At 52.9% G+C, this 12741-nt stretch overlaps 1 protein-coding gene across 3 annotated transcripts in view; it reads left to right on the forward strand.

Moving 5' to 3' along the window:
* Positions 1–12741, forward strand: part of BUB1B (BUB1 mitotic checkpoint serine/threonine kinase B) — a 106118-nt gene that overhangs the window by 83201 nt on the left and 10176 nt on the right. For 2 of the 3 annotated variants that reach the window (XM_075330873.1, XM_075330872.1), the window contains exon 17: positions 8218–8358. The exons of the other annotated variant lie outside the window; for it this stretch is intronic. In XM_075330873.1, the coding sequence (XP_075186988.1) occupies positions 8218–8358 (141 nt within the window). The remainder of the gene's footprint in view (positions 1–8217; positions 8359–12741) is intronic. 3 annotated transcript variants of the gene reach the window in all.

The following is a 12741-nucleotide window of genomic DNA, read 5'->3' on the forward strand; positions in this document are numbered from 1 at the left end:
TGGTCAACACCCTGCTCAAGGGACTTGAAGGGTACGCGGCCGCGTACCTGGATGACATTGCCGTCTTCAGTCCCACCTGGGAGGACCACCTAGAGCATCTAGCACAGGTGCTCAGGCGGATCCACCGGGCAGGTTTGACCATCAAGCCGGGAAAGTGTCAGCTGGCCATGAGCGAGGTCCAGTACCTCGGTCACCGGGTAGGTGGGAGAACACTGAAGCCCGAGCCTGAGAAAGTGGAAGCCATCGCATCCTGGCCCACCCCCAGGACCAAGAAGCAGGTGATGTCCTTCTTGGGGACCGCTGGGTACTATAGGAGGTTTGTTCCATGCTATAGTAGCCTGGCAAAGCCCTTGACGGACCTCACCAAGAAGAAGCTGCCCTCTGCAGTCGATTGGACAATGGACTGCGAGACAGCCTTCCGGGCCCTAAAGGACGCCCTGTCCAGCCCGCCCGTGCTACAGGCAGCCGACTTCACGCGGCCGTTTGTAGTACAGACCGACGCCAGTGACTTCGGCCTCGGTGCGGTGCTCAGCCAGGTGGACTCTGCGAGCCAAGAGCACCCAGTCTTGTACCTGAGCAGGAAGCTGTTACCAAGGGAAGTTGCCTATTCCACGATGGAGAAGGAGTGCCTGGCCATAGTGTGGGCCCTGCAGCGTCTGCAACCCTATCTATACGGGCGCCACTTCATCGTGGAGACGGACCACAATCCCCTCAGCTGGTTGCACACCGTCTCTGGGACGAATGGGCGATTGTTGCGATGGAGCCTTGCGCTCCAGCAATACAACTTCACCATTCGCCACAAAAGGGGCCGTGACCACGGTAACGCAGACGGGCTGTCCCGACAAGGAGAGGTCGCGGACGGGCGCACGGGGGAACACCGGAGTGTGCTGCCCCCTAGCGCCCTCAAAAGGGGGGAGGTGTGAGGTAAATCCGGAGATATGACGATAAATCATGATATTCAAGTATGTCAGGAAGCCCTCTCCTGGTGTCACCCCCCTTTCCTTCACACAACTGGTTTAGCAACAAACTCCATGGCCATGTCCTGTGATATGGAAATGAGGTGGTGTGAGGACAATGGACACAGGATGACTCCCTGCCGTCACCCTGTAGTGGGGGCTGCTAGCTAGTTAGCAAGGCTATGGAAATAGCCAGACGGAACGACTCCAGTAAAAAATGGTTCATATCTCGCAAGCCATATTTCCGATAAATATGGCAACCATAAAAATGGTGTGTCCGCATGTGGACGATGCCGGCACACCCTTTTTATGGGAGCAGGACATTGGGAAATGCCCCAGGCGTGATATCAGCCAATGGGGAACTGGCAGACAGGTCATGAGTCCCCTCGTTCTGTAGCTAAATTCATAACTGTCACAATGAGAGCATTGGCGTCCGCCTACGACGCTCCCAGGCAAAGTTATGGCCAATATCCCCTTTGCTGGATAATTCTGATCCATGCAGGGGGAGTGGCAGTGCTTCCCTGTGAGGTCACTAAGGTAGGAGGGGACCTGGATTGCCCAGGTTGATAACCCTACTTCGGCCATTTTCCAGTGTTCTTCTGCTCGGGGGCCTGGTTGGGAAAGACCTGTGAGGGAGTTCCTGGAAACCTGGTCTACAGCGCCCCCCTGTGGCCAGACGCAACAAGGTAACTGCTGGAACTGTGTATGCCTGTTTGTAACCCATGCTTTGATTGTAACTGTACTCTGACATATGTATATTCTGTAGATTCCCTATTGTATATATTGTAGTTCTAGTGTGCTTTAGGCTGATTAAATTATATAATTAATCTTGGGCTGTTCTGTTATCTCGATCTTGAATCCCACGTCTGTGTGTTCGGCTAATAGTTACCGTAAATCGGTTGGTGGCAGCGAATTGTGCCAAGGATTATTGTGGGGAGGCCAGTGAGATTCGGGGAGATTTTATATATTCCGCCCGCGGAGGTCGGGGGAATATATACCTTACTCTCACCGGGGACCCTTCAATAATCGGCATAAGTAGTATAGCGGCCTCCTTGCTTATTGTCGGGCAATTCCATAATTGGCCTGACTATAAGAGGGGCGCTAGAGAGCGCATCACGTGCTCTGTCTGTCGGTCGGGAGGTATAAAGGAGGGGTGACCCCCACTTGTTACCCCCCGATTGTGACGTACTGGTAGCCAGCGCGGGGGATTTCTGAGTGACCCCCCCGGTGGTTTGTGACACCCCCATTGTGTGCAATGCTCAGATCCGGTGCTGCTTTGCCAGCCGGAGTCCGGAGGGGTAGTGACCCAGGCTGAGACGCTTGTAAGTCCTGCCCCGGTGTCAGGGACAGACTTTGCAGTTTTTGCTGATGGAATGTCTGTGACTATGGCAAAAATCCTTGAAACTTTGCAATCCATGACTGGGGCTCAGTCTATGGACACGGCGAGGTCTCTGTCCTCTAATCCCCCTCAGTTGGAATTAATCCAGACTGCAAGGGGGTCCCCGGCTTCCCAGGCTGAGTATTATGACTCAGATGATAGCCCCAGCCACCCTAAGCGAGCTCGCTGGGAAAGACCCTCAACGTCATCACACTGCTCAGGGTCTCAGCGCAATCAGTCGCCCTGTGATGCGTCTGAAGAGAGTGATCAGGAGTCTTATCCTGGAACCCCTCTCAATCTGGATACCCCGGATGGGGACGCCATGGTAAACGAGCTTATCTCAGCCATCAATAGACTGTTGGATATTTCTCCCCCAGCTCCTTCTGCAGAGGAGGCAGCTGCAGAGCAGGAGAAGTTTCGTTTCCTCTATCCCAAGCGTAAATTGAGTGCTTTCTTGGATCACTCTGACTTCAGAGAGTCAATCCAGAAACACGACGCTCATCCAGAAAGGCGTTTCTCTAAACGTTCTAAGGATACCCGTTTTCCTTTCCCCCCTGATGTGGTCAAGCGCTGGACCCAGTGTCCAAAAGTAGACCCCCCGATTTCCAAACTTGCAGCTAGATCCATAGTTGCAGTGGAGGATGGCGCTTCACTTAAGGATGCCAATGACAGACAGATGGACCTTTGGTTAAAATCTGTCTATGAAGCTATCGGCGCGTCGTTTGCTCCAGCATTCGCAGCCGTATGGGCACTCCAAGCTATTTCAGCTGGTTTAGCAAAAGTGGATGCTATCATACATCCAGCGGTGCCGCAAGTGGCGTCCCTTACCTCGCAGATGTCTGCGTTTGCGTCTTACGCTATCAATGCGGTCCTAGAATCTCCGGTCGGGGGCAGGCTCTCCCGCTTTTCCGACATTTGGATGTCACAGGTCAAAGACCGGTGGGTGACAAACATTTTGTCTCGCGGGTACAGAATCGAGTTCAGTTCTCGTCCTCCAGCTCGGTTCTTCAGAACCTCCCCACATCCAGACCGAGCAGATGCCCTGCTGCAGGCGGTGGACTCCCTAAGAGCGGAAGGAGTAGTGGATCCTGTACCGCCTCAGGAACAAGGGCGAGGGTTTTGCTCCAATCTCTTTGTGGTTCCAAAAAAGGACGGCTCGTTCCGTCCTGTTCTGGATCTAAAGCTGCTCAACAAACATGTGCACGCCAGACGGTTCCGGATGGAAACCCTCCGCTCTGTCGTTGCCTCAATGTCTCAAGGAGACTTCCTTGCCTCAATAGACATCAAAGATGCTTATCTCCACGTGCCAATTGCTACAGAACATCAACGTTTTCTACGTTTTGTGATAGGAAACGACCATCTTCAGTTCGTAGCTCTGCCATTCGGTCTGGCGACAGCCCCCCGGGTCTTCACCAAGGTCATGGCGGCGGTGGTAGCAGTCTTGCACTCTCAGGGACACTCGGTGATCCCTTACCTAGACGATCTACTTGTCAAGGCACCCTCTCAAGAGGCATGCCAACTCAGTCTACATGCTACGCTGGAGACTCTACAGACGTTCGGATGGATCATCAACTTTCCAAAGTCGAATCTGTCACCGTCACAGTCGCTAACGTATCTTGGCATGGAGTTTCATACTCGAGCAGCGAGAGTGAAGCTTCCGCTGAACAAGCAGCGGTCCCTACAGACAGGGGTGCAATCCCTCCTTCAAGGCCAGTCGCACCCCTTACGGCGCCTCATGCACTTCCTCGGGAAGATGGTGGCAGCCATGGAAGCAGTTCCCTTTGCGCAGTTTCATCTGCGCCCACTTCAATGGGACATTCTCCGCCAATGGGACGGGAAGTCAACGTCCCTGGACAGGAAAGTCTCTCTTTCCCAGACGGCCAAGGACTCTCTACAATGGTGGCTCATTCCCACCTCATTGTCTCAGGGAAGATCCTTCCTGCCCCCATCCTGGGCAGTGGTCACGACAGATGCGAGTCTGTCAGGGTGGGGAGCAGTGTTTCTCCACCACAGGGCCCAGGGGACATGGACTCCGCAGGCGTCCACCCTTCAGATCAATGTTCTGGAAATCAGGGCAGTGTATCTTGCCCTACTGGCCTTCCAACAGTGGCTGGAAGGAAAGCAGATCCGAATCCAGTCGGACAACTCCACAGCGGTGGCATACATCAACCACCAAGGAGGGACGCGCAGTCGGCAAGCATTCCAAGAAGTCCGGCGCATTCTAATGTGGGTGGAGGACACAGCATCCACCATATCCGCGGTTCACATCCCAGGCGTAGAAAATTGGGAAGCAGACTTCCTCAGTCGCCAGGGCATGGACGCAGGGGAGTGGTCCCTTCACCCGGACGTGTTTCAGGAAATCTGTCGCCGATGGGGAGTGCCGGACGTCGACCTAATGGCGTCCTGGCACAACAACAAGGTCCCGGCATTCATGGCGAGGTCGCGCGATCAAAGAGCTCTGGCGGCAGACGCATTAGTTCAAGATTGGTCGCAGTTCCGGCTCCCATACGTCTTCCCACCTCTGGCACTCTTGCCCAGAGTGTTACGCAAGATCAGATCCGATTGCAGCCGCGTCATACTCGTCGCCCCAGACTGGCCGAGGAGATCGTGGTATCCGGATCTGTGGCATCTCACGGTCGGTCGACCGTGGTCACTGCCAGACCGACCAGACTTACTGTCCCAAGGGCCGTTTTTCCATCGGAATTCTGCGGCCCTGAACCTGACTGTGTGGCCATTGAGTCCTGGATCCTAGCGTCCGCAGGATTATCTCAAGGAGTCGTAGCCACAATGAGACAAGCTAGGAAGTCAACGTCTGCTAAGATCTACCACAGAACGTGGAAGATTTTCTTATCCTGGTGCTCTGCACAGAGAGTATCCCCTTGGCCATTTGCATTGCCCACCTTTCTTTCCTTCCTGCAATCGGGGTTGGAAAAGGGCTTGTCGCTCAGCTCCCTTAAAGGGCAAGTCTCGGCACTATCTGTGTTTTTTCAGAAGCGTCTAGCACGTCTTCCTAAGGTGCGCACGTTCCTACAGGGGGTCTGTCATATTGTGCCCCCGTACAAGCGGCCGTTAGATCCATGGGATCTGAACAGAGTACTAGTTGCTCTGCAAAAGCCGCCCTTCGAGCCTCTAAAGGACGTTTCCTTTTCTCGCCTGTCACAGAAAGTGGCGTTTCTTGTTGCGATCACATCGCTTCGGCGAGTGTCTGAGCTGGCAGCTCTGTCATCCAAGGCTCCCTTCCTGGTGTTCCACCAGGACAAGGTAGTGCTGCGCCCCATTCCGGAGTTTCTCCCTAAGGTCGTATCCTCGTTTCATCTTAATCAGGATATATCCTTGCCTTCCTTTTGTCCTCAGCCGGTTCACCGGTATGAGAAAGACTTACGTTTGCTAGATCTGGTGAGAGCACTCAGAATCTATATTTCTCGCACGGCGCCTATCCGCCGTTCAGATGCACTTTTTGTCCTTGTCGCTGGCCAGCGCAAGGGGTCGCAGGCTTCTAAAGCCACCCTGGCTCGATGGATCAAAGAACCAATTCTGGAAGCCTACCGTTCTGCTGGGCTTCCGGTTCCTTCAGGGCTGAAAGCCCACTCAACCAGAGCTGTGGGTGCGTCCTGGGCTTTGCGACACCAGGCTTCGGCTCAACAGGTGTGCCAGGCAGCTACCTGGTCGAGTCTGCACACTTTCACCAAACATTATCAGGTGCATACCTATGCTTCGGCGGATGCCAGCTTAGGTAGAAGAGTCCTGCAGGCGGCAGTGACATCCCCGTAGGGGAGGGCTGTTTTGCAGCTCTAACATGAGGTATCTCTTTACCCACCCAGGGACAGCTTTTGGACGTCCCAATCGTCTGGGTCTCCCAATAGAGCGCTGAAGAAGAAGGGAATTTTGTTACTTACCGTAAATTCCTTTTCTTCTAGCTCTTATTGGGAGACCCAGCACCCGCCCTGTTGTCCTTCGGGATTTTTTTGTTGTTTGCGGGTACACATGTTGTTCATGTTGAACGGTTTTTCAGTTCTCCGACGTTATTCGGAGTTAATTTGTTTAAACCAGTTATTGGCTTCCTCCTTCTTGCTTTGGCACTAAAACTGAAGAACCCGTGATACCACGGGGGGTATAGCCAGAAGGGGAGGGGCCTTGCACTTTTTGGTGTAGTGCTTTGTGTGGCCTCCGGAGGGCAGTAGCTATACCCCAATCGTCTGGGTCTCCCAATAAGAGCTAGAAGAAAAGGAATTTACGGTAAGTAACAAAATTCCCTTCTTCATCTCAATCAGGATATCTCCTTACCTTCTTTCTGTCCTCATCCAGTTCACCAATGTGAAAAGGATTTGCACTTTGTTAGATCTGGTGAGAGCACTCAGACTCTACATTTCTCGTACGGCGCCCCTGCGCCGCTCGGATGCACTCTTTGTCCTTGTCGCTGGCCAGCGTAAAGGGTCACAGGCTTCCAAATCAACCCTGGCTCGGTGGATCAAGGAACCAATTCTCGAAGCTTACCGTTCTGCTGGGCTTCCGGTTCCCTCAGGGCTGAAGGCCCATTCTACCAGAGCCGTGGGCGCGTCCTTGGCTTTGAGGCACCAGGCTACGGCTCAGCAGGTGTGTCAGGCGGCTACCTGGTCGAGCCTGCACACTTTCACGAAACACTATCAGGTGCATACCTATGCTTCGGCGGATGCCAGCCTAGGTAGACGAGTCCTTCAGGCGGCGGTTGCCCACCTGTAGGAAGGGGCCGTTTTACGGCTCTATTACGAGGTATTATTTTACCCACCCAGGGACTGCTTTTGGACGTCCCAATTGTCTGGGTCTCCCAATGGAGCGACAAAGAAGAAGGGAATTTTGTTTACTTACCGTAAATTCCTTTTCTTCTAGCTCCAATTGGGAGACCCAGCACCTGCCCCTGTTTTTTGTATACACATGTTGTTCATGTTGAATGGTTTCAGTTCTCCGATATTCCTTCGGATTGAATTTACTTTAAACCAGTTTATAATTCTTTTTCCTCCTTCTTGCTTTTGCACCAAAACTGAGGAGCCCGTGGGAGCACGGGGGGTGTATAGGCAGAAGGGGAGGGGCTTTACACTTTTAGTGTAGTACTTTGTGCGGCCTCCGGAGGCATAGCTATACACCCAATTGTCTGGGTCTCCCAATTGGAGCTAGAAGAAAAGGAATTTACGTTAAGTAAACAAAATTCCCTTCTTTATTTACAAAGTTCAACTTAACCACATAAAAAACCCAACAACTAAGTTTAGTATTGCTGTAATAAAAAAATTAAAAAAAAGTTATGATTCTTGCAAGAAACTGAGGAAAAACTATTCCTGTTGCCATTAAAACTAATACAGGATTGGACCACTCTTTTTGCTCTAGTTAATATTTGAGGATTCTGAACAGGGGATCCCCCTGATTATTAACACTTGGTTTTCTACATCAGGATACTCCTTTTAAAGGGAATATGTCAGCAGGTTTTTGCTATGTAATCTGAAGACAGCATGCTGAAGGGGTTTAACAAACAGATTTCACAATGTGTGCTGTTGTTTACCTGCAATGATTATTTTAGCCCCAGGAGATTATCATTGCTGGACTGTCATCTAGAGGTTACCATTTCTGGCACACCCTCTGCTGTGATTAGCAGATCACTGTCCATAGATATTGTACATAGAGAGCCTGGTGGAGCTCTGCTCCATGCTAAATCTTCTGTGTCACAACTGCTGCACCCAGTAAACTAAGTCATACATAGTTGGACTCAGGGTCTGTCTGCCTACATTATGCTGCTCTCAGATGAGGTAGCAAAAACCTGCTGACAAATTCCCTTTAAATGTGTGTTCTTCACAATCTGTGACCTCTAGTGTTCCCATGGACATGTCTTTAGAGTTTTCTATTCTTCTATTTCAGAAGAGGCCTCCATGTTCCTAGGAATCGCAGAGCTGCAAAGAACCCTGCTGGAGGCGATGCCTGAAGTCTTGGCATCGGAAGCGATCATCCAGGAGGCCGGGCCGCTCCCTACAATGAAGGATCAGCAGGAGGTGCTGCTTGGTAAGAAGAGAAAGCACCAATCAGTAGGGAATATATTCTACATGCACTGTATGAGCGGTCGTAGAATGCGGCACATCCCGACAAAAGTGACCTCACTAATTTTTGTGGCACCGTCTGCAGGTCAGTTAGTACTTGCTGGCTTCATAGTATGTTTGGTATGCCTGGGAATTTTTTAGCGGACACCTACTGTGAAAGGAACTGCATAATAGCTCCACTTAAAGGGAGTCTATCAGCAGTTTTTTATGGTTTGATCTAAGAACAGCATGATGTAGGGGCAGAGAGCCTGATTCCAGGGATATGTCACTTGCTGTAGTTTCAATAAAATCAGTGTTTCTTTGTCGCTCTATTGGGAGACCCAGACAATTGGGTGTATAGGCTATGCCTCCGGAGGCCGCACAAAGTATTACACTCAAAAGTGTTAAGCCCCTCCCCTTCTGCCTATACACCCCCCGTGCTCCCACGGGCTCCTCAGTTTTTTGCTTTGTGCGAAGGAGGTCAGACACGCACAGCACAGCTCCACAGATTGGTCAGCAGCAGCTGCTGACTATGTCGGATGGAAGAAAAGTGGGCCCATATAGGGCCCCCAGCATGCTCCCTTCTCACCCCACTCTTGTCGGCGGTGTTGTTAAGGTTGAGGTATCCATTGCGGGTACAGAGGCTGGAGCCCACATGCTGCTTTCCTTCCCCATCCCTCTCAGGGCTCTGGGTGAAGTGGGATCCTATCGGTCTCCAGGCACTGAGACCGTGCTTCATCCACAACTCCTGTGGAGCCTGCTGGATAGGAGCCGGGTACCGTTCAGGGACATGGCCCTGCTACGTGAAGGTACTCTGTATCCCTGTGGGGACCGCGCACGGCAACACCTCAGCTTTGCTGGGTGTGCTAGTGCACCGGGGACCGCGGCGCTGACCGGGTTAAACTGTGCCATTACACACTCAGCGTCGCTGAGTGTGTTTATATGTAGGGGCTACCGCGCTAACCGCCGCTGCCATGGGAAACTGCGGCGCGGCTGGGACTTGTAGTTCGCCGGGGAATTCGGCGTCGGCCGCGCTTTTACGGCGGCCACGCGTATACTCGAGTCCCCGACTTGCTTGCGGCCTAGTTTCCCTTTCTCCCGCCCTCAGCCCTGACAGGCAGGGGAAGGGCGGGACGCTGCACGGAACGAGCAGCACTGAGGGCTGGAGTATGATTTCCATACTCCACCCCCCTCACTGTGCACAGTGTGAGCACCTCGGCCACGCCCACGGCTCCCTCCTCTCGTCAGGACGCCGCAGCCATTCCTGTCAGCTCCTCCGACGCTGCAGAGAGGGATTAACCCTGGGAGACCCAGACACGGTCTCTGGTGGCCTCATAACCGCTTTAGGCGGATGGTAAGCAGCACCTGTGGTGCTAGCCCCATGGTGCTGTAGTGTATTGATACATTATTTGTTTATAGTATATATTTTACACTGTATGAGCACAGTTCATTCTGGCTATATACTTTAGTGTGTTACTCAGGGAAAACAATAGCATGGCGCCCACAAAAGGCAGGGGTGCCAAAAACACAGGCTTATTATGTTGCCTGCGCCGCTTGTACGACCCAGCTGCCGGCAGGTTCCATTGACCCTCATTGTGTGCAATGTTCGGCCCCTGTGACACTTCTTCAGCCAGAGCCTCTGCTAAGAGGGGCCCAGGGGGAGCCACCTGTTGACACTGTCCTAGTGATGGGGACGGAGTTTGCAAAACTCTCTGAGACTATGGCTAAGATACTAGAAGCCTTGCAGTCCAGGCCGGTATCTCAGCAAAGGGACTCTGTTGAATCATTGTTCCCTGGCCCCCCTCAGTTGGTCCAACAATGTCCTCCTGGGGTATCTCATACATCCCAGACTGAGGGTTCTGACTTAGACCCCAGCCCCAGACCGACTAAGCGGGCTCGCTTAGAATTTCCCTCGACATCATATTGTTCAGGGTCTCAGCGGGGGGGAATCTCTGGTGATAATGCGGAGACAGCTGATCAGGATTCTGATCCTGAGGGCGCTCTCAATCTTAATACTCCAGACGGGGACGCCATAGTGAACGATCTTATTGCGTCCATCAATCAAATGCTGGATATTTCTCCCTCAGCTCCTCCGGCGGAGGAGTCAGCTTCTCTTACACCGAGTATGTTTCTGGACCACTCTGATTTCAGAGAGGCAGTCCAGAATCACCATGCTTGTCCAGATAAGCGTTTTTTCTAAGCGCCTTAAGGATACACGTTATCCTTTTCCCCCTGACGTGGTTAAAGGTTGGACTCAGTGTCCCAAAGTGGATCCTCCAATCTCCAGACTGGCGGCTAGATCCATACTTGCAGTGGAAGATGGGGCCTCGCTCAAAGATGCCACTGACAGGCAGATGGAGCTCTGGTTGAAATCTATCTATGAAGCTATCGGAGCTTCTTTTGCCCCAGCATTCGCAGCCGTATGGGCGCTACAAGCTATCTCAGCAGGTCAAGCGCAAATTGAAGCAGCCACATGCACGGCCGCGCCACAAGTGGCACCCATTACCACCCAGACCTCGGCAATTGCGTCTTACGCTATTATTGCTGTCCTGGACTCTGCGAGCCGTACGGCGGTCGCGGCCGCCAATTCGGTGGTACTCCGCAGGGCCTTGTGGCTACGGGAATGGAAGGCAGATTCTGCTTCCAAAAACGCGCTTAACCAGTTTGCCAATTTCTGGCGACAGGCTATTTGGCGAGCGTCTGGATGAAATCATCACACAATCCAAGGGAAAGGATACATCCTTACCCCAGTCCAAACAGGACATACCCCAAGAGAGGAGAGGGCAGTCGAGGTTTCGGTCCTTTCAGGGCGGGGCAGGTCCCAATTCTCCTCGTCCAAAAGGTCTCAGAAAGAACAAAGGAACTCTCAGGCATGGCGGTCTAAGTCACGTCCTTAAAAGGCCACCGGAGGCGCCGCTAACAAAGCGGCTTCCTCATGACTTCGACCTCCTCTAGTAGCATCCTCGGTCGGTGGCAGGCTCTCCCGCTTTTGCGACACCTGGCTGCCACAAATAAAAGACCGCTGGGTGAGAGACATTCTGTCTCACGGTTACAAGATTGAGTTCACCTCTCGTCCCCCGACTCGATTCTTCAGGTCATTCCCGCCTCCCTAGCGAGCCGAGGCTCTTCTGCAGGCGCTGTGCACTCTGAAGGCAGAAGGAGTGGTGATCCCGGTTCCTCTTCAGCAACTGAGCCACGGTTTTTACTCCATCTTGTTTGTGGTCCCAAAGGAGGACGGGTCTTTCCGCCCGGTCCTGGACCTGAAACTGCTCAACAAACATGTAAAACCAGACGGTTCAGGATGGAATCCCTCCGCTCCGTCATCGCCTCAATGTCCCAAGGAGATTTCCTTGCATCGATCGATATCAAAGATGCTTATCTCCACGTACCGATTGCTCCAGAGCCCAGCGCTTCTTGCGCTTCGCCATAGGAAACGAACACCTGCAGTTCGTGGCACTGCCGTTCGGCCTGGCAACAGCCCCACGGGTTTTTACCAAGGTTATGGCTACTGTAGTAGCGCTCCTACACTCGCAGGGTCACTCGGTGATCCCGTACTTGGATGCTGATCAAGGCACCCTCTCAAGAGGCATGCCAACGCAGCCTCGACGCTTCCCTGGAGACTCTCCAGGGTGTCGGGTGGATCATCAATTTTCCAAAGTCAAATATGACACCGGCCCAATCGCTGACATATCTTGGCATGGAGTTTCATACCCTCTCAGCGATAGTGAAGCTTCCGCTGTTCAAGCAGTAGGCACTACAGAAAGGGGTACAATCTCTCCTTCAAGGCCAGTCACACCCCTTGAGGCGCCTCATGCACTTCCTGGGGAAGATGGTGGCAGCAATGGAGGCAGTCCCTTTCGCGCAGTTTCACCTGCGTCCCCTTCAATGGGACATCCTACGCAAATGGGACAGGAAGCCGTCGTCCCTCGACAGGACCGTCTCCCTCTCTCAGGCGACCAAAGCTTCCCTTCGGTGGTGGCTTCTTCCCACTTCGTTATCGAAGGGGAAATCCTTCCTACCCCCATCCTGGGAAGTAGTCACGACGGACGCGAGTCTGTCAGGGTGGGGAGCGGTTTTTCTCCACCACAGGGTACGTGGACCCAGCAAGAGTCCTCGCTTCAGATCAACGTTCTGGAAATACGGGCAGTGTATCTTGCCCAGAAAGCGTTCCAGCAGTGGCTGGAGGGCAAGCAGATCCGAATTCAGTCGGACAATTCCACAGCGGTGGCATACATCAACCACCAAGGCGGCACACGCAGCCGGCAAGCCTTCCAGGAAGTCCGGCGGATTTTGATGTGGGTGGAAGCCACGGCATCCACCATATCCGCAGTTCACATCCCAGGCGTGGAAAACTGGGAAGCAGATTATC

The sequence above is a fragment of the Anomaloglossus baeobatrachus genome, chromosome 12 (genome assembly GCF_048569485.1).
Source record: "Anomaloglossus baeobatrachus isolate aAnoBae1 chromosome 12, aAnoBae1.hap1, whole genome shotgun sequence".
Lineage (NCBI taxonomy): Eukaryota > Metazoa > Chordata > Amphibia > Anura > Aromobatidae > Anomaloglossus > Anomaloglossus baeobatrachus.